Source organism: Saccoglossus kowalevskii, chromosome 8 (assembly GCF_978046115.1).
Source record: "Saccoglossus kowalevskii chromosome 8, keSacKowa6.1, whole genome shotgun sequence".
NCBI classification, from domain to species: domain Eukaryota; kingdom Metazoa; phylum Hemichordata; class Enteropneusta; family Harrimaniidae; genus Saccoglossus; species Saccoglossus kowalevskii.
This window is the reverse complement of record NC_140648.1, coordinates 484783-507346: the sequence shown is the minus strand read 5'-3', so window position 1 is coordinate 507346 and position 22564 is coordinate 484783. Positions and strand designations below refer to the sequence as shown.

Sequence of the window (22564 nt, the reverse complement as noted above, 5' to 3'; positions counted from 1 at the left end):
AGAATTTACAATGTTACAACTATAACTTGTTATATAATATAAATACCGTACTTCCCCAAGTATAAGCCCCTCCCCGAGTATAAGCCCACCCTCTGTTTTTAGACATTTAACAAGATGAGCGCATCCCCGATTACGGCCCAGAGGTTTTTTTTCGGGCGTTGACGACATTTATTAAAATATGCAAGTAAAAAGTGTATTTCATTGCATAATAATCGTGATTGGTACGGTAGTTTGGTTCCTGCTTTTACGAGAAAAAATTTCAGAGTGCATGGCCGGCGAATGTACAGAACATGGTTCGCACCTTTTCTATTCTATTCTGTTATTTACTCACGATGAATCCCGATGTTGCAATACTGAAGTAATTAATCCATATTCCCTTTGAGTAGTGGTTTTAGAAACGCCAAAAATGGTCGTTGAACATCGTTTTACTTTTCCGAATAATCGTGTCCATTGAGACCTTCGTGAATGAGCAAACTAATTCACTACGTTCAATTACCCACCATAGACTCCGGTCAGTCAAAATTACTATTTTGAACTGTAGACATTAATCAGCTATTCTGCCGGTGACGAAGAGATAGAATCCAGGTCAGGGGAAGCCCCATGATCTCAAGATTCTTTTACCCCCTACGTCACAAACCCACATGACCGAGGCCACCTGGCAGCGCCACAGGTAATCGTCCATCACTCTTAATTTCTCTCCGCCTCGAGTGGAGATGAAATCTAGCGAGCACTGCTGGATCGCCTGCTTTTTTTTTCCTGTCCGGATTTATAGCTTAGGTTGTTGCCGCTGCACTGCATCCGACATTGTAGCTGGTAGGATAAGTTTTCCTTGTCATTTTTACCCTTGTGTCGTTTTCCCCTTTGTGTGTAGTATTTTTCACAACAAAGAAATTAAAATCCGGCGCCACTACGCAACCAGTTGGTTTTCGTGGCGGCACCTTTTACAACTGTAATTTGTTTCCCTCATGCATGTCGTCTTTTATTTTCAATGTATTTATCAATATATAGATGTAATGACAGCACCAGGGCTCGCTGCCGTTTTCTTTCCGGTCTCCTTGTGTTTCGAGTCAACCGTGCAGTGGTTATATTCAGAATTTACCAGCATAGAACCCGCATCCGAGATACTTTGTCGTAGCTATGTGCAGGTTTCGGGGTTTTTGCGTGGAAGCGTGTTTTTTTCACTGGAGTTCTGAGGCCTGAGATTTTCTTTCAGAGCCATCAAAATCGCTTAGACTGACCGCGTCACAGCAAGATCGCGCGTCCAGTAAACAAATCGGTTAAAGTGAGTTGCATGTTTTGCATGAGTGGAAAGTCCTCACGCTCGGCTACCGGTACTTCATGTACCGGGACGTCGAGTAAGAGGCCCGACGGTGGAGGTACCGATATTTTTCTCGGCCTCCCCCGCTGATCGGAGGGCATCCTCACAGTCAGTTTTTTCAGGCGGTGTTTTACCCGATTTTACCGACTGCAGCGAGGCTGTGCCCCTGGGGGCTTTCCTCCTATGGGGCCCGTTGCGGGTCTCTTTGTGGACCTTTCCTCGCACGGCGCCGGGTTTGCCTCCGAGTTGAGGGCTTTGGTCGAAGGACTGTCGGGGCAATTGCGTCCTTGGCAGGCCGGGTAGATCAGACGCAGTCGGAGCGAGCTGTCTCCACTGTGTCCCCTCGGTGGGCAAGCAGGAAGAGACACGAAAGCATGTTTGCATTCAAACACGTCTCTTCCGGGGAACCCCCGTTCCCAGGCACGGCTCTACCACTATTTTGGGGGGTGGCCGAGGCTCAGGCTAATTGCACCGGCCCTTCTCTGGATCCTCGGGCACTGAATGCCAACGGGGTGCTGGCAGCCAAGTCTCCGATCTCGGGGCAGGGCTTTCAGGGCAGGGCACACGTTGACCCCCCCCCTACTTTCACACGGTACAGCGGTAACGAATTTTTCCTTGTGTCCGGTCCCCGTTGTGGGTTTTGACTCCTTTCTTACCGACCCACAGGCGTCCCCAGAGGGAACCGACCCTGTCATGAGACGCACAGTCGAACACGCTCCCTCTCACATATTTAAAGTGAAAGGAGATGCAGTTCGCTCGCGACGGATACAGCCGGTACTCTGGGCGGTTCTTCATAATCTTCCATCTGTATGACTCGGTGAGCCACGCTTTTGGGGTGAGGCGGAGTATCATCGATCCCAGTGATACAATGTATATACCCCCACCCTTGATCCTAAAGTGACCACCCAAGGTTGCTTCAATGCTTATGGGATCACAGGCGTCGGGATCCAAAGCAACCCCATCCGCCTGAGTGCGGAGTGGGGCGCAGAGCACGCAAACGGTGTTGATGGGCGGCGTTGGTCAGCCGCGGAGGATGTAATGCTTAAGGCCCCCGGGTGGGGATAACATTAGGCAACACTTCCCACTGGACCAAACGCTACCCGAGCCGAGTACGTCCCCACCTCAGTGACGCAGACTGGACATCCTCCACCCTCTTTGTTCAGAGAATGGTGGGTACAGTCTCGGAGCTTCGGAGTGCAATGAACCAGAGGGTTCAGATCGAATCCGCTAGCCAGTTGGTCCTGCCATGGGCAAACAGAGGTCACCCCAAGCACAGAAAACACAATGCCCTAGGGTGTCGTCCGCTAGCCAGAGTCAGCCAGGAGGCAAGCGCTTATACCCTTCCATGGGAGGGGAGGGTAGTGGCGCGCCCCCAGGGGGGTAAGAGCCAGGTGGTGGCTCCTCACCCTCCCTGGGCGGACATCTACCCGACAGCAGGGGAGGCATGTTTGACGCTCACCTCTGCAACGGAGGGGGGCACGTGTTTGGTGAATGGCCAGATCACAACTTAGTGACTACTTCAGGCCTTGGGGAACTCACCTCATGGGGAAGGGAGCGCACCCCCCCCCCCTCGCAACTGCCGAACACATGGACACATATTCCTGTCGTACACAGATTGCGCCGGTGTAGTCCGGTTTGGAGACGGCGAGTGACCGACCCCTGGACCTTCCCAGGTGGTGACATCCGTTTACGGGATACCGCTGAAATCTCCATTTCCCCCCCGTCAGTGTCTCCCCTGTTGGGCACTGCCAGGGGACTCCCGCAAGGCGGAAGCAATCAGACAGGAAGTAGCAGTTTGCTGGGGAAAGACGCCATACACAGGGTACATCAGCCGGAACTAAAGCCAGGCTTCTACAGAAATGTGTTCGTAGTACCAAATCTACAAGTGGCAGGCGTCCAGTTTTGGACCTAGGCAGACTGAATCAGTACGTGCTCCTCGATCGGTTCCACATGGAGACACCATTCAGGGTTCTTCTCTTCATCCACCGTTTTGACTGGCTAGCCCCGCTAGACTTAAGCGGGGCCTACCTGCACGTACGGATGCACCCAGCGAGTTGCCACCTCCTTCGAATCGCCCAGCTGGGTCAAGTTTTCGAATTTTGGGTGCCCCCCGTTCGGGTTAGGCACAGCGCCATACGTGTTCACTAGAGTGATGAAACAGGTAGTGCTGCTGCTTCACCAGATGTCGGTACACCTCAATCCGTACCCAGGCTTCCGGTTACCAACAACCCGGGCAAGGGGTAATAGCCAAACGCGTCAGGCTAACACGGGATTTACTTCACCAGTTGGGCTCGTTAGTAAATAAGTCCCACCTCGAACCAACACGCAGTTGGTGTCCCTGGGCATGGAGTTTTGACACAGAGGTAAGCTTGGCTTAGCTATTTCAAGCTTATTGCTTAGCGCTAAGCAGCCTAGCCGAATGCCTAGTCAGCTTTCCCTCTGTGTCCCTCCGTGAACTAATACGGATCATCGAAATGATGACCTCGGTTCGAAGGGTCGTTCCCCAGGCCGCACTACGCAGCCGCCCGGTATAACGCTTGTTATAGTGAAGGAAGCCCTGTCCTGGTGGTCGTCACTGGCCAACCTCGAACAGGGGAGCCCCTTGGACCCGCTCGCCGCAGGTATGAATCTGGTAACAGATACCTCCCCCCAGGGTTGGGGAGCGCATCTATTGGGCCAACAAGCCCAAGGATATGGCCCCCACATTAGTTTCGAGACTACCATATCAACCGGCTCGAACTGAGAGCAGTGTACTTAGCACTGCCACGCTTTCTACCCGTAGTTCGAGACCACAGAGTCCTGCTCCGCACAGGCAACGCAGCAGTGGTCTCCTTAAAGAAGGAGGGGGACGCATTCCCCATCGTTGTCAGGCCTAGCGGGGCAAAATCCTCCTTTGGTGCCTGGAATACAATGTGGAGCTAACCGCACACCACCTTCCAGGGGTGAGGAACAGTCTGGCGACGCCCTTTCAGGGCGGCTCCGTCTCCAGAACACGGAGTGACTGATACCCCAGTGGGTAGACTCCAGGCTGTTTCGGCTGTGGGACGATCCAAGGTTGGACCGTTTTGCCGCACCCCGGAACACCAAGCTCCCGATGTACGTAGCACTCCTGCTGATTCCAGGAGCCTGGGCCAGGGTCACTTTGCTAGCCCCGTGGACCCACTTAGTTGTGTACGCCTTTCCTCCCTTCCCGCTAGTTCACCGGGCACCGGAGAAAACTTTGACAGGTGCACACCCGCATATTATCATGGGTTGCACCCAATTGGCCAAGCAAGGCCTAGTTTCCACTTCTGTTGGAAATGCTAGTCGAAGCGCCAGCAGTGCTTTCGGACTTACCGGACCTGCCGTCCCAACCAGACGGCGCACTACCAACGAGCCCAGCAGGTATCACTTACATGATAGAGGCTCTCAGTAGACCCGCACATACGAAAGCCTTATCTGAGCGAGCGTTGGCTACAGGTCGGTCTTGTCCCCCACCACTCAGAATGTATGGGAACAAGACTAGCCGATTGTCCTATTATTAGGAGACTATTTACTGCTTTCCAGACGTCAAGACCATACAAGGGAGCCGCCCAACTGGGACTCGTCGGCTGTGTTGTCTGCTCTAAGCAGACCGCCCTTTGAGCCTCTCCAATCAACACCACTCAAATTTTTGACGTGGAAAATAGTCTTCCTACTGGCCCTCGCCTCAGGTAGGCGCCGGTCAGAGCTAGGCGCACACTGTCCTTCGCGGACAGTTGTGCCGCTTTTATGGACAATCAAGTTGTACTAAAGACACAAATCGGGTGTCTCGCCAAGAACCAAATCCCAGGACACGATCCTCAACCGATCGTCCTCCCCCGGCTGGCAAATATTGTCGGTCCGGAGGATCAGGAGGAATTGCTTCTCTGCCCGGTCCGAGCGCTGAGTTGTTACGGCCCTGGCAAACATGATAAGCCGGCTTCCCCGACTTCCGTCTCCAGGTGGATTACTGCGACTGTACTGGAGGTCTATAATACACTATCCTCCTCAACACAGACCTTGCAGAGACACCAAGTACGAGAACATGAGGTCCGTGCGATTGCTAACTTACTAGCGCTAGCGTCAGGTGACCCCCTCAAACACATTCTGAGGGCAGGCTTCTGGAGAACCCAGAACGTCTTCATCAACTACTACCTAAGAAACACCCAATCTATTGAGCAGGGTCTCTTCAGGTTAGGCCCCGTCGTAGCGTTGCTGACCCAGCCCGAACGACCGCAGAGGCCTCTGCGCATAGGCGATAAGTCAGTCTCGGCATTTATGCGGGCAGATTGTCTGTTCCACTAGCACTTCGGTGTCTGACTCAAAATAGTCATTTTGACTGACCGGAGTCTATGGTGGGTAATTGAACATAGTGAATTTAGGTGAGGGTTCTCCGAACCCGCCTATTCACATAGTTCATACCCACCATAGACTCCGGGTCCTCCCCCCCACAACCTCCCCACTCTTTCCGTCGCGTTGGTCTAAGTCCTTGAGGCGGAAAGAAAGGAACCAGAGTGATGGACGGCAGGTCCTGTGGCACTGCCAGGTGGCCTCGGTCACGTGGGTTCGTGACGTAAGGGGTAAAAGAATCTTGAGGTCATGGGGCTTCCCCTGACCTGGATTCTATCTCTCTGTCACCGGCAGAATCGCTGATTAATGCCTACAGTTCAAAATAGTCATTTTGACTGACTGGAGTCTATGGTGGGTATGAACTATGTGAATAGGCGGGTTCGGAGAACCCTTGCCTAATTCTTCGACATGACGTGTTGGCAACCGTGAAATGTTTAAATATTTCCTCTACCCTCAGTTTACTTTTCGAAAATTGCAAATCAACAGCTTTAGCGAAAAAAATCACCGTTTTTATGTCGAAATAAGATCGCATTTTAACATCGCGGTAATTCACTTCCACATTGCGTTCAAAAAATTACTTCGTCAATAATCGGGAAACTTCGTCTGTACGACACAGCATTTTGATTGTTTAAAAAAAGACATGACCTGTTAGGTCAAAAGAAGTTGTTCAGGTCAAATCATGATGAAAAACACCATGGCAGAAACTGCTTTGTATTGAGAGAGTGCAAGTGATCAAAAACATTCCACAACGAAGATAATGATAAAGATCTGACCTTCAACAGTTTTCCCACAGACCCTACCCATTTTTGCACTGTAAATTCAGACGGTATGTAAACCGTATTGTAATAAAATGTGTGTATTTTTATGAACATATTTGTTTCTTCATTGTAAAAAGTGTCGTGGAAATCAAAAAGACGTAATATTTCTACGAGACTGGTGCTGTGAAAGAAAAATGTAATTTTGATGATTTTTCGAGGTTGGGAGGAGGGTTACAAATTTAAGTCCCCCAAAAAATTATATTTTCTGAGGTGGTCCTCGAGTATAAGCCCACCCCCTAATTTTCCTGATTTTACATGTTCAGGCCTCTGGGCTTATACTCGGGGAAGTACGGTAATATTTTTGTATACATTTATTTACCAGTCAAACATTCAGTTTTCAATTTAATGCTTTATACTAAGTAATTGACAGAGGTGTATCTATGGTCAAATTAACATTGATATTGTATTGATCAACCAATGCGCTGTACTGCTCACAGTATTCTAAAAGAGTGTAATACATGTAATTTCTTGACACGGTCACAGTGACAGTGCTATCATTGGTATCTTTGTTATAGGAGGCTTCTGAAAGAGAAAGACAGCGCTATATGGTTGGACAGGAGAATGAAAATGAAGAAGATCACCAACCAAGCAGTGAAGAAGAGGTAAGAGGTAACTTCTCACTAGGAAGGAGGGGGGGGGGGGAACTGGTGATTTGTAAATGAAATAAAAGTTTTCTCTGAAATGGCTGAACAGTTTGATACATATTATGTGTAGAATAATGCATGTGTAGAATACAGGTCTGAGTGAAGTTCAAGGAGAAACAAGTAACCTGTAGAATACTGTGTGGGTAATATTTTTTATATCGATTTTTGTTGCATTTGCAGCAAATAGTTACCAAACAATGAGAAATCTATAGGATTGAATATACCCCACAGCTGGCTTCACATGCATAGTTCATAGTTCATATGGTGCTTACACCAGGATTTAATTACAGCACCTAGGCGGTATGTGGTTACAGCTTAATGTTCCGAGTAATCGCAAGAAATTGACATGACAATAGAAATTCATTAAAGACTGGCACTCCCATGCAATTAACAGCGAGTGAAATTCCTGGGATTGAAACATATATTTTGAAGTCACTGATGTAGGAAACGAATAACTGCAAGTTGACATAAAGACGAGGTAGTTTATTTAATCAGTGGTCAACTAGAGGCTGAAATTATAATTAATTTGTTTAATATTTCAATTTCTCCTGACGTCAAATAGAATACACTGGTGAAACACGGTAGTAACTGTGGGTGAAAGGATGTTTTGGGGTGTAGTTTACATTGTTTCTGGAGTGGTAGGGTCGAGTGTAATGTGTTCATTTCCAACTATTATGAAGTCACGTAGAATTTCACTTATTTATTTTTGCTGACATGTTTTCAAGCATTACATGTGAATCCAATTTTCACTGCGCTGTGTCTCAATAGAGTATGAGTGAAATGGCATATTCACTGGAATTTATTTCAGGGAAAAATGTTTTCAGTGATAATGAAGTATTATGATACCCTCCCCGTGATTTCTGAAGTTATTTTCACGAGTGATGCGGTGTATCCTGCTGCCGTACTTTCACGAGCGAAGCCATGGGGAGGGTGTGGTGTTCTGTTATTATACATATGTCCCATATTTGATTATTTCATATTAAAAAAAGAACGTGGAACAAACCGGGATAGAAATTTAGATCGGGGAACCCAATTGCCCATTAATATGCTCCAAGACAGTGCTGCGACCTAGCAACGCTTGTCAGTGTAGAACGCGTGTCGCTGTACGTGTGAAAATAAAATAATCAGACGTCTAATTTGAGTCATTGTCCGAATAAATAACTCGTGGATGTTTAAGCGCAGTGGTCGTAGCGCAGCGCGTGTTCGAATTTCATGTAAATAAACAATGTATTTTACACGCGTTGTATACATCGCTATGAGTCCCATATCGAACAGGACGTGACACGACGACTGTCGCCCTTTAGTTGGGACCACTACAGAACCAGAACTTAAACTGGGCGACGACGATACACGGTTGATGTTGAAGTTAAAAGTTCCTCCACAGATCTGTACATTGGCAAACATGCCGTGCAACTGCGGTACTCCACTGACGGAATGACTTTCGTTGAAATCGGTCGTCGCTGACTCGTGAGCTGCACACTACAACCTCGTTTGTGATGTTGCTTGCTGGTCGTGGATAGACTGAGTCTTGGTTACCGGTTAAATTTTGCTAATTTGGCGTTGGTAATCTTTATTTGGAGGAACTGAGTAACGCCGCAACGTCGCCAGCAAAAACCTCCTGATATCTCGATGTTGATGGGTTGCGGCTTCATAGTAATTGCTAATTTTACTGCGGGTCCAGGCTGCTGGTGGATCTTCTGAGAGCCCTTCAAGATTTATAAAACTCAGTTTCCAGGTGTTCAATAAACATTAAGTTCTCCCAATCCTAGTATTCTATGTAATGTACATCTAACATGCCAAAAATGCTGGTGAACGATTTAAACCTGACAAAAATACTTGAAATAGATACCAGGAAGGGGAGGGGGGGTAAAAAAAAAGTTATATAACATTTTATTATTCAATAATTTATTAAAATACATAAGTTTGTCCAACTCCCTGTGATACAACACCTCAGACATAGCTCATTGTACTCGGCTTGAGTGTGGGCAAAAAGTTACTATTTGAATTTTTGATATCTTTTTTCATTAATGAGAAAGTTGACCCCGAAGTTAGAGTAACTGTTCAGCAGGAATGGCTTTTTAACTCTTCTGTGATTTTTTTTGGCTTGGCTGATTTTGTTCATACTTGACAGGCAGGTCGTACCATCACTAATTGGAAAAACAATCCTGACCCACCGCTACCATGGCAACAGCCAAAATCTGTTTTTTGAATACTTTTGCCAAATTTATTGCCTCCTACCAGTCTTGTAATAGCAGTGCCCAAATGATCATGCCTTTTATTTTGGCTACGTTGCGCACTGGTAAGATATCACCGGCGCCGACATTGTTACCACTGTCAACGTAATCCCAACGCAGCTTTGAACTTTGAATAAAATGTAAATGCTGCCTCCAATCTAGAAAATACTATCGCAAAACGGTTGGAAATAATACATTTAACGGCTGAATACGTCCTAACAATAAAATAAAGTGACTTCTAATGACTGCCATGTTATTTTGCGAACCTCGTATAAGGTGCCCGGTTTTAGTTATAAACAGACGTTCATGTCCTTCCATGATAACAGCCGAAAACATATTGCTTGTTTTTTACCAGTTTTCATTGGCAACCGAAGTATTTTTATTTTGTAAACAAATTTTCGTCTGCTATTTTTATTCAGTTCAAATCGTTCAGCAACATTTTTGGCATATTAGGTGTACATCACATGGAATACTACGATTGAGAGAACTTGATGTATGTTGACTGATTTTTATCATAGTACGAAGTACCAGGAAGTTACTCAGTTCCAAATAAAAATTACCAACGTCAAATGAGCAACATTTGACTGGTAATCAAGATTCATATAATCCATGGCTAACAAGCAACATCACAAGCGAAGTTGTAGCATGCAGTACTAGTAAGTCATCCAGTCAGTGGAGTACCGCAGTAACACGGCATGTTTGCCATCAGTATTGTATTCAAACGAATCACGTGATGTGCCGTTCTCGTTCAAACCCGTGATTCGATCAATAGGGGAGTCCCAGTAAATAAAACACATTGCAAATCATGCAAGTTCAACATTTTCAAACCAATATACTAAAACAGAAATGCTCAGAGATGCAAATGAAGGATAGATATTACTTTTCACTATACACATCTCTGTTGATACTATCCATCACATATTCTACTTATTACTCCTGCGTAAAATGGACTAGCCTCTTTTCATGTTGACATTCAGAGTAAAATCATGTGACAGGCTATTAAAATTGGCTGTTGCATACTCTTTCGCCGGTCTGGAAAATGTGTTTAATTAGCTCACATTCAAGCAACAATGCAGATTTCCCAGTGGGAGTGAGACTATTCGACTCTGCCACTAAAAAATAGGGGTGTTTTCAGCAAAAAACGAATAACCCTGGAATACACACAATATACTGAATTTCGGAACAAATCGTGCATTACTTACAGCAGCAGAATACCACAGAAATATCAGACGAAACATGAAAACACTATATATTGTATTTCAGCCTGAACCCTCTATATTGCAATTCAAGGAATTAACCCCATATGTGCATCCATTTCCCACCTTGGTATCACCCACCCCTGAAAACAAACTCTTAATACCACGCTGAAGCGTTTGGTAACAAGTAAAGAAAATAACATTCTGGACCTCCCTCCTTTGCCAATTGAACATGGAGTTTATAGTTTTTGATGATTGTATTGATATTAATGTTTACATGTGTTTTGTTTTGATTGTTGACACTCATTTACATAATCAGCTTATGAATATTTATTACAACACAGTGAATGTGACACGGTACGAAATCCGACCACTGGATATTGCACTGATGGTGATGTAATATCTGGATATTGCACTGTTGGTGATGTAATATCTGGATATTGCACTGATGGTGATGTAATATCTGGATATTGCACTGTTGGTGATGTAATATCTGGATATTGCACTGATGGTGATGTAATATCTGGATATTGCACTTATGGTGATGTAATATCTGGATATTGCACTGTTGGTGATGTAATATCTAGATATTGCACTGATGGTGCTGTAATATCTGGATATTGCACTGATGGTGCTGTAATATCTGGATATTACACTGATGGTGATGTAATATCTAGATATTGCACTGATGGTGCTGTAATATCTGGATATTACACTGATGGTGATGTAATATATGGATATTACACTGATGGTGCTGTAATATCTGGATATTACACTGATGGTGCTGTAATATCTGGATATTGCACTGATGGTGCTGTAATATCTGGATATTACACTGATGGTGATGTAATATCTAGATATTGCACTGATGGTGCTGTAATATCTGGATATTACACTGATGGTGCTGTAATATCTGGATATTGCACTGTTGGTGATGTAATATCTGGATATTACACTGATGGTGATGTAATATCTGGATATTGCACTGTTGGTGATGTAATATCTAGATATTGCACTGATGGTGCTGTAATATCTAGATATTGCACTGATGGTGATGTAATATCTAGATATTGCACTGATGGTGATGTAATATCTGGATATTACACTGATGGTGATGTAATATCTGGATATTACACTGATGGTGATGTAATATCTGGATATTGCACTGTTGGTGATGTAATATCTAGATATTGCACTGATGGTGATGTAATATCTGGATATTACACTGATGGTGATGTAATATCTGGATATTACACTGATGGTGATGTAATATCTGGATATTACACTGATGGTGATGTAATATCTGGATATTGCACTGTTGGTGATGTAATATCTAGATATTGCACTGATGGTGATGTAATATCTGGATATTACACTGATGGTGATGTAATATCTAGATATTGCACTGATGGTGCTGTAATATCTGGATATTACACTGATGGTGCTGTAATATCTGGATATTGCACTGTTGGTGATGTAATATCTGGATATTACACTGATGGTGATGTAATATCTGGATATTGCACTGTTGGTGATGTAATATCTAGATATTGCACTGATGGTGATGTAATATCTAGATATTGCACTGTTGGTGATGTAATATCTGGATATTACACTGATGGTGATGTAATATCTGGATATTGCACTGTTGGTGATGTAATATCTAGATATTGCACTGATGGTGCTGTAATATCTAGATATTGCACTGATGGTGATGTAATATCTAGATATTGCACTGATGGTGATGTAATATCTGGATATTACACTGATGGTGATGTAATATCTGGATATTACACTGATGGTGATGTAATATCTGGATATTGCACTGTTGGTGATGTAATATCTAGATATTGCACTGATGGTGCTGTAATATCTGGATATTACACTGATGGTGATGTAATATCTAGATATTGCACTGATGGTGCTGTAATATCTAAATATTGCACTGATGGTGATGTAATATCTGGATATTACACTGATGGTGATGTAATATCTAGATATTGCACTGATGGTGCTGTAATATCTGGATATTGCACTGATGGTGATGTAATATCTAGATATTGCACTGATGGTGATGTAATATCTGGATATTACACTGATGGTGATGTAATATATGGATATTACACTGATGGTGCTGTAATATCTGGATATTGCACTGATGGTGATGTAATATCTAGATATTGCACTGATGGTGCTGTAATATCTGGATATTACACTGATGGTGATGTAATATCTGGATATTGCACTGATGGTGATGTAATATCTAGATATTGCACTGATGGTGATGTAATATCTGGATATTACACTGATGGTGATGTAATATATGGATATTACACTGATGGTGCTGTAATATCTGGATATTACACTGATGGTGATGTAATATATGGATATTACACTGATGGTGCTGTAATATCTGGATATTACACTGATGGTGCTGTAATATCTGGATATTGCACTGATGGTGCTGTAATATCTGGATATTACACTGATGGTGATGTAATATCTAGATATTGCACTGATGGTGCTGTAATATTTGGATATTACACTGATGGTGCTGTAATATCTGGATATTGCACTGTTGGTGATGTAATATCTGGATATTACACTGATGGTGATGTAATATCTGGATATTGCACTGTTGGTGATGTAATATCTAGATATTGCACTGATGGTGCTGTAATATCTAGATATTGCACTGATGGTGATGTAATATCTAGATATTGCACTGATGGTGATGTAATATCTGGATATTACACTGATGGTGATGTAATATCTGGATATTACACTGATGGTGATGTAATATCTGGATATTGCACTGTTGGTGATGTAATATCTAGATATTGCACTGATGGTGCTGTAATATCTAGATATTGCACTGATGGTGCTGTAATATCTAAATATTGCACTGATGGTGATGTAATATCTGGATATTACACTGATGGTGATGTAATATCTAGATATTGCACTGATGGTGCTGTAATATCTGGATATTGCACTGATGGTGATGTAATATCTAGATATTGCACTGATGGTGATGTAATATCTGGATATTACACTGATGGTGATGTAATATATGGATATTACACTGATGGTGCTGTAATATCTGGATATTGCACTGATGGTGATGTAATATCTAGATATTGCACTGATGGTGCTGTAATATCTGGATATTACACTGATGGTGATGTAATATCTGGATATTGCACTGATGGTGATGTAATATCTAGATATTGCACTGATGGTGATGTAATATCTGGATATTACACTGATGGTGATGTAATATATGGATATTACACTGATGGTGCTGTAATATCTGGATATTACACTGATGGTGATTTAATATCTGGATATTACACTGATGGTGATTTAATATCTGGATATTACACTGATGGTGATGTAATGTATGGATATTGCAGTGGTGGCAAAAGGTTTCCATATTCACTCCTTTTGCTCTGTCATTGTCTTGTAGTCTGTTGCTGAGAAGTTCCAGAGAGAGTTATGTTGGTGTATAGAGCAACTGGAAGTAGGTCTTGTAAATCCTAAAGCAACCCAGAAACAAAGTAAGATGTCAATTTGTATGTCTTATATTAGTATGGATATATATATATATGTGTGTAAGTACATTGTAGTTGTACTCTTTGGAATGGGTTTACAAGTATAATCCAAGCTGTTGTGGGTGACATTGTATAGGGAATTTGATAAGTAGCTGTTGGTTAACAGAATAAACTTAGTCGTTCCTATGCTCTTGTCTGGTAAAAGCTGTGTTCAAAACAAAATCTACTTTTTATTCAGAACAAGATTCAGAAAGGATATTAAAGACATTAAAGTCATCAAGAGCACCAATGGCCAAGAAGAGACAAGTGATGCACTCATCATTTGGCGATTACAGGGTGAAGATGCAAGATGAAAAAAAGAAACTTGCTGCAGGTGAACTTTTATGCAATATTTAGAAAATTGAACCAATTTCTGATTGTGATGATAATAATAATTCAGTGTGCTCACACTGGCGGTAATGTCAACCACCACCACAAAGTGATTTACAATTTTAAATTAAATTGCACTCTTATATAGGAATGTAATTTAATCAAACTCAATTAAATTGCAATTCTATATGAGAATCTAATGTAATTAAAATGTAATTAAACTTGATTAAATGGCCACTCTATATAGGGTTGTGTTTTAATTGGTAGTAGAAAAGTAGTAGAAATAACTATCATACAAATTGTTACTTGATTGTGGGTAAGGTATGGTACAGATTACTGTTATACCTCTTTCTATAACCCTCAGCTTCGCAAATTTAGGTTAAATATTAATATAATATATAATAAATATTAATAAATTGCAAATCACAGTTTAGTGGTGTGCGTTACTGTCATACCAATGTGCAGACTAATAGGGTTGTATATGCATGTCTCATAGGAAATCAAAACAAGCTATTGATCTATTATGACAGTGCTGCCCATAAGTAGTTTTATAAACTTGGACAGTTGTATGTATATAGGTCTGTAGGTCAATTTGGTTGTATCTCTCACTGAATTATCTCAATGCATTGAAACTTACATAGTTAGGACATGCATGTTGTTGAATTGACAGGTGATTAAGCAGAGATGTTCATGGTTGTATCTGACTGACACTATGTCATATCAATGCATTGAAACTTACATAATGCATGCTGTTGACTTGACAGGTGATTAAGCAGAGATGTTCATGGTTGTATCTGACTGACACTATGTCATATCAATGCATTGAAACTTACATAATGCATGCTGTTGACTTGACAGGTGATTAAGCAGAGATGTTCATGGTTGTATCTGACTAACACTATGTCATATCAATGCATTGAAACTTACATAATGCATGCTGTTGAATTGACAGGTGATTAAGCAGAGATGTTCATGGTTGTATCTGACTGACACTATGTCATATCAATGCATTGAAACTTACATAATGCATGCTGTTGACTTGACAGGTGATTAAGCAGAGATGTTCATGGTTGTATCTGACTGACACTATGTCATATCAATGCATTGAAACTTACATAATGCATGCTGTTGAATTGACAGGTGATTAAGCAGAGATGTTCATGGTTGTATCTGACTGACACTATGTCATATCAATGCATTGAAACTTACATAATGCATGCTGTTGAATTGACAGGTGATTAAGCAGAGATGTTCATGGTTGTATCTGACTGACACTATGTCATATCAATGCATTGAAACTTACATAATGCATGCTGTTGAATTGACAGGTGATTAAGCAGAGATGTTCATGGTTGTATCTGACTGACACTATGTCATATCAATGCATTGAAACTTACATAATGCATGCTGTTGAATTGACAGGTGATTAAGCAGAGATGTTCATGGTGTATCTGACTGACACTATGTCATATCAATGCATTGAAACTTACATAATGCATGCTGTTGAATTGACAGGTGATTAAGCAGAGATGTTCATGGTTGTATCTGACTGACACTATGTCATATCAATGCATTGAAACTTACATAATGCATACTGTTGAATTCAGTGGTGAATTAACCTGGTGATTATTAAGCATAGGTGACTTGGTTGTAACTGACACTGGGTTGTCTCAATATATTGAAACTTACATAGTTCGAAATTCTATTGCATTCACTGGTGAGTTCATCTGGTGGTTGGGCATAGAACATACTACATGTACGTCTTTCAATGCATTTCACTGTTTCATCTCACAAGTTAAATAATTTCTTGTGCATAATATTTGACTTCTTTCAGCGATGAAAAATGCTTCAGTCTTTCCTGCTGGAGAGGAAGTAGAAAAAAAAGGACAGTTTTTCAAGAAAGCATCATCACAACAGAAATCAATAAATCCAGTCACCCCTTGCTTCAAAGATCTTGGTGAGGAGAAAAAAGATGAAGAGACTGTTGTCATAGCAACAAATGGGGAGAGTCACAATGATGGCAAAGTGGTTTTCAAACCTGCAGATGCAGAATTCAAATTTGAATTTGTAATGGATGAAGCAAGGGAGGAATGTTGCTCACGTGGTGATAACGAAGAAGAAGAAGTCGAAAAAGTAAATGAGCAACTTGAAAGTCGCAAGATTGATGTGAGATTTGAGAGGACTGATACATGTCAACAAGAAGCAAGTATTGAAAACACAACTTTACAACAACTAGAAGGTATTAGTATAGTGACTGCAGGAAATACATAGTCAACAACAACTGTTACAGTATTTAAATTTGAGTTGTTTTAGATGAAAGAATAATCGTCCAGTATCAATTTAATGTATTTTTATTTTCCATTCCATAGATTGTTTTATATTTTACTCGTAAAAGTTTGTAAAGAACTAAATTTATAAACTCTATTAGGAGCACAACTCATATTATTATATGAATTCTAGGTGGTCCATGTGCAATTGTTGAGAAAGCTGTGTGGCTCTCAAGATCTCGCTTGATGTTGGCTGAATGCTGTAGAAGCTACAAATTGTGTATGTGTTTCACCTAGTTTATTTTTTAAGATTTAGATTATATATATATATATAAGCAAAATGTTGGTTTCTCGCCATTGAAAAAATTGTATGCATCTCAGAGAATGTCATGAATGCTTGGAAAGATTTGATTGGGAAACAGAAATGGAAGAGAGTATTAACCTATTAAGGTAGAGATGCAGGTTTGTGGGCACTTGGGAGTGACATTTTTTTTTTTGCTTTTTATTTAAAAATGGTTGGCTATAGACTGTTAAAATTTTGTAGAATTTTGAATAGTGGAACATACTCAAAAAACGATTTTAAAATATAGAAAACAGGTGCAAACATTCTCTCTTTTGAATGCTTAGCAAGATTTAGCAAGGCTGTACATAAATAATAAAAAAGAAACATGGTGAAAAAGAGAAATGACGGAATCTCCATATTATGCACTATATTTAACTTTTTACAAAACGATGATACATTTAAATTTGGAACTTTTACAGCCATTTTAATTATGAGCATTAGCAAACTTCTTACTGAGTGAATTGTTATGCAAATTAGCAATTATCTTAGCTTCTTTTTAGTACACATCCCAGAACTTTAAAAAAAAATAGCTCCTTGACGCTTTGACCTTTTGTTTTGAAATTTTCACAAATGATTGACAATGTGTTTATCTTCAAAACGCTGTGGGAGCATTGTTTCTTGTTGAATAGTGTTACAACAATCATTCAGACAACTAGCCTAGGTGTTAATTTATGCATAAACTTGAAGTAGTAAAATTTGAGCTGCTGCCCTGCAAAATTGACAACTAGTAGACAGTTTTCAAGACAGCATTTACTTCATAGTAAAAATGTGTACCCGTTAACCAATTTTGACAGGAAACAGAAGCATGGTTTAGAAGCTAATTTTTTTTAAATCACTTTTGACCAAAAAAGCACATTTTTGTGCATATTTCAAACTACAGTGTCCATAAAAAAAAAATACTTACAAAATTTTAAAATTCATACAATAAGCTTTCTGAAAATATATAGTTTTGTGGACAAGGGAGGTCATCTTGGTTTCCTAATTAACTAATTAAAATACCTGTCAGGTAAACTGCATCTCTACCTTAAAGGCAGTAAGGTTATTGACCTATTAAAGGCAGCAAGGTTATTGATCTGTTAAAGGCAGCAAGGTTATTGATTTGTTAAAGGCAGCAATGTTATTGATCTGTTAAAGGCAGCAATGTTATTGACTTATTGGGGGAGTATTGACCTATTGAAGGTGGAAAAAATCATATAATATACACTCTTTGAATTTTCAAGGATACTAGCCAAATCAGCCAGACGCAAATAGTAAATATTTCTGTCACTCATTTGCATTTACAATTTTGAGAAATGTGTGTTTTATAAGAAACCATCTTCATCACCTGTCACACCTTTACCTAATAAATCCTTTGTTGCAGTAGTCAAGAAAAGAAAAAGAGGAAGGTGGTGTTCAATTGCATAACTCCAATTTTGCACTATAAAATTATTTGTCAAATTCATGCAATAGACACATCCTACAAAATATAAGCTGTATAATAAGGATTTCAAAATTTCTGCAATTTTCCTGAACTCAGTAAAAATTAAGTGGTTTACACTAATCATCAAAAATAGACAAGTGTCTGGTACTCCGGTTACTTAGCAACCATGTGGATGAAGGGGGAGAGGTTGATCAACATTGACTAATGGGAATTCAGCAGGAATGTACAGTTTTAATCAAATATTTGTGTACTCCAGTTTTTCTACTGAACATGTTAATTCTGGATAGCCATGTTACTTTGTTCTCCTCTTCCATACACAAAGTCAATTATAATTAAAATATAATTAATTGTATCTTTGTATCATATTTTTGTAAAATATCTCTGGTTGAAAACATATTGCTATTCAAGTTGTGAAAAACTGAGGCAAACTGGTTATAACCCCTCCCCCCTCCCATTTTTGTTGTATTCGTGAGCTCAGTGACTTATTGAATGAGGAGTTGCAAGTCTACGGGAAAACATTATTTGTTTTTCGATTACGTTCAATATGAGTTGCATATAGGAAAGCGAAAGGAACGCTTCGTATTTCACCATGTGTTTTCGTATCTTACAACAGCGCCACAAACAACCAATCCTCAGAGTAAGTTATATTTTGTGCCACATTAAGACATGCTGGTATTCAAATAACAAAATATAGTAATTAATTGTATGAATAGCATCAGATAAATATTCTGTATATATTGATATATAATAGTCTATATTCTTAAACAGACACTATATATTCAAAGCAGCGATCATATTATTCAGGGTCACTTTCATCAAATATCTTTAGAATTTTGGCTGTCATAATTTTATGTATGATGACTAAAACGGGAACTTACAGATTCACCTCTGTGAACACATCTGTCTATATCTGTATCCTGGACTGATCAGGGTCACACATACACAATACATGTTTGAATACATAATGCTTGTTCATTTGTTATATGCTTTCATTCAAGATGGCCAAATGGCAGCCATTTTAGCATTTAAAAAATGCATCAAAATTCATCATTTCTGCCATTTTGGACAGGACAACTTGCGACCTTGATGTATGTCATTTTGTTTTGCAGAGCTGGCGGCCATTTTGTTTTAATTAATATGCTTCCAGATCCATATATCTGACATTGGCAATGAAGTATAAATTTCACATACCCATACATCATACATTATGTCATGCATATGCATGATACTTATTTCACAAGCCAATTCAAGATGGTCAGCTGGCGGCCGTTATACATCCAAAAATGCATCAAAATCATTTTCATCCATGCTAGTACTGGGTCTTGATTATTTGACAACATGGGATCTTGATGCACATCATTTTGTTTTGCGTGTTTGATTTAAAATGGCCGACCAGTGGCCTTTTTGACGAATGCAGTTTCATGGCCATATCTCTTGCATGCTTGCTCTGATTGCATTCATCATGCCACGCACTGACAATTATTTATTTTAAATTCTGATTTAAGATATTGTAGTCATGGTAATAAAAAATCAAGCCTTTACTGAATTTCAGTAATTCATTGATTGATTTTTTTCAAATTTGGTACATAACTAAACAATTTGCAAAAGCCTTTAATCTGTGCCACATTTTAAGTGACTGCATTCACCTTGCGTAAATCTATATCATGGGCCATGCAAAGAATCTGCACATGCTCTTCAATATACTTTTAAATTTAAACTGATGAGGGACTGTGTTATGTATTTTTCTTGAATTCTTTGTTAATTTTGAACCAAATGGCCATCATTTCCTGTTTGCTACTTATTTTAAAATCAATTCTTTTGCAAATATATAAAATGTTTATTGTGATGTTTTATTTTGTAGAGGGCATATAAAGAAGTCAGGCTGACATGTTTACAAGATGTGTTGTTTCCCAGTGTTCAGTACATGAATATATACTGGCATTTACACCATTGTATGTTGCATTTGTATATTATGCACTTCACGTCATACAAGTCATAGATATACATGGAGAACCCTGTTAGTATGCATGCACAAAGATAGATTGTCTATTTATGCAAATTGTTGTTTTTGAATAAATGATATTGCTAGTGGCATCAAGGATTTTTGAGTTTCATTTTTCAGGTAAGATTACAGAATGTGTAACTTGTAATTTGAGTGTAATTTGGTGTGTGCATGCTGCATCGAAATACGTCAAACACTTGTCATATTGGGTATACATATACGCATCAAGTTGTTTCGGGATTAGATGTTTGACATGTCTTGTCTTATACATGTCTAGTTGTTTCATGATTTAAATTTAACTATCCAGTAATTGACAGCCATGTTAGACCTAAAAATCTGTTGATTATAATTAAAAGGGACTAAATGTAAATAATACAAAGTCTGCATAATTAGTCCCCGTTCGGTCGAAGTCTGAAAACGGGGACGTGTAATTCGGTCTCCGTCTGTGCGTTCGTCCGTAGTCATATCTCAGAATCCCTTGGACCGATTCTGTTCATTCTTTGCATGTGCCTAGTACTTTATGTGGGACATATGCACATGGAGTGGTTTAGCAATTCGATTCAAAATGGCCAACTAGCAGCCATCTTGTTTTTTGAAAATGTTGTATTTTGGACATGCTTTGTCAGTTTTCATTCAAATTTAGTACATAGATCATACATGTTAGGATACATGTCCCGACCGTCCGTGAGTTCCTGAGTCTGTCTGTCCGTCCGTACGTCAGTCTGTCCAGAGTCATATTTCAGAATCCTGTGGACCGATTCCGTTCATTATTTGCATGTGCCTAGTACTTTATGTGGGACATATGCACATGCAGTGGTTTAGCAATTTGATTCAAAATGGACGACTAGCAGCCATCTTGTTTTTTGAAAATGTTGTATTTTGGACATGCTTTGTCAGTTGTCATTCAAACCTGGTACATAGATTATACATGTTAGGATACATGTCCATGACGATTTATTTCGCAATTTGATCAAAGATGGTCGACTGGCAGGCATCTTGTTTTTTGTTTTTTTATGCAGTATCTTGGATGTGCTCTGTCAGTTTTCATTCAAATTTGACACATACATGTACTTTATACATGTTAGGATGCATGTCCATGACAATGTTTCAAAATCTGGTCAAGGATGGCCGATTGACAGCCATCTGACTTTTTGGCCTTACTACTATATTTCCACAATTTATGCACCATTTTTATTTGTATTTGGCACATACATCATACATATCAGTGTGTTTCATAATCAGATCAAAGATGGCCGAATAATGGCTGTTTTTATTTTTGGCCATATTACTACTACAAGGAACACATGTTTTGATGTAAATAAACAATCTGTTGTATACGCCACTTGAAACTCAAGTTTCAAGGACACGCTCGCAACAACCCTTCCGCTTTAATATGACGAGCACGAAGAGAACTTTCAAAAATTTAACTGGGACTGTGTCATTTTCAATGACTTGTTTTAGTTTGTGATATTAATAAAGTATTATTATGTTTGTCAATTTGATAAATTTATTTGTATTTTGTGGGATATCATGATTTGGATGAGATTACAATAAATATCAGTATTATTACCACAAACCTGGAGCCTGCAGTCTCTTCACGGTCTTTGAGTTCAGGCGATGCGTTCAGGTGTTGCATCTTGAGATGAATTTCAAGTGAGATACCCTTAAATAAATTTCATGTTGGTGCCCATATTTAAAACATGTCCCTAATATAATAATAATAATAATATTGAGCCTTCGGGACGGCAACAAAATAAAAAAAAAAATAAAAAAATTCATACATATCTGAGACTGAATAAAAATAAAATTGACAATAGATCTCATGGTGAATTCACATTACTTTCATTTCTGTGTTTACAAAGATGTTTAAGAAATTTTCGTACCTCTTTAAAAACAATGTCCCCCAACTCATAATTCATATTCCATGGAATGTCACCAAAATCAACTTGAAATTCACCCCCCCCCCCCTCTGAGAGAAGGCAATTTGTTAGTGTTTAGCCTTCATCGATATTCAAGACTATTTTGATCAAATCATAGTAAAATATATTT

General features: G+C 40.0%; 1 protein-coding gene across 3 annotated transcripts in view; it reads left to right on the top strand.

The window, feature by feature from the left end:
- The window catches only part of LOC102809310 (uncharacterized), a 54085-nt gene extending 31994 nt beyond the window's left edge, over positions 1 to 22091 (top strand). For all 3 annotated transcript variants that reach the window (XM_085502002.1, XM_085502001.1, XM_085502003.1), the window contains exons 3-6: positions 7002 to 7088; positions 14030 to 14120; positions 14353 to 14487; positions 16318 to 22091. In XM_085502002.1, coding sequence (XP_085358128.1) covers positions 7002 to 7088; positions 14030 to 14120; positions 14353 to 14487; positions 16318 to 16754 — 750 coding nt within the window. In that variant the 3' untranslated portion in view covers positions 16755 to 22091. The remainder of the gene's footprint in view (positions 1 to 7001; positions 7089 to 14029; positions 14121 to 14352; positions 14488 to 16317) is intronic.
- The last annotated feature ends 473 nt before the right edge of the window (positions 22092 to 22564 follow it).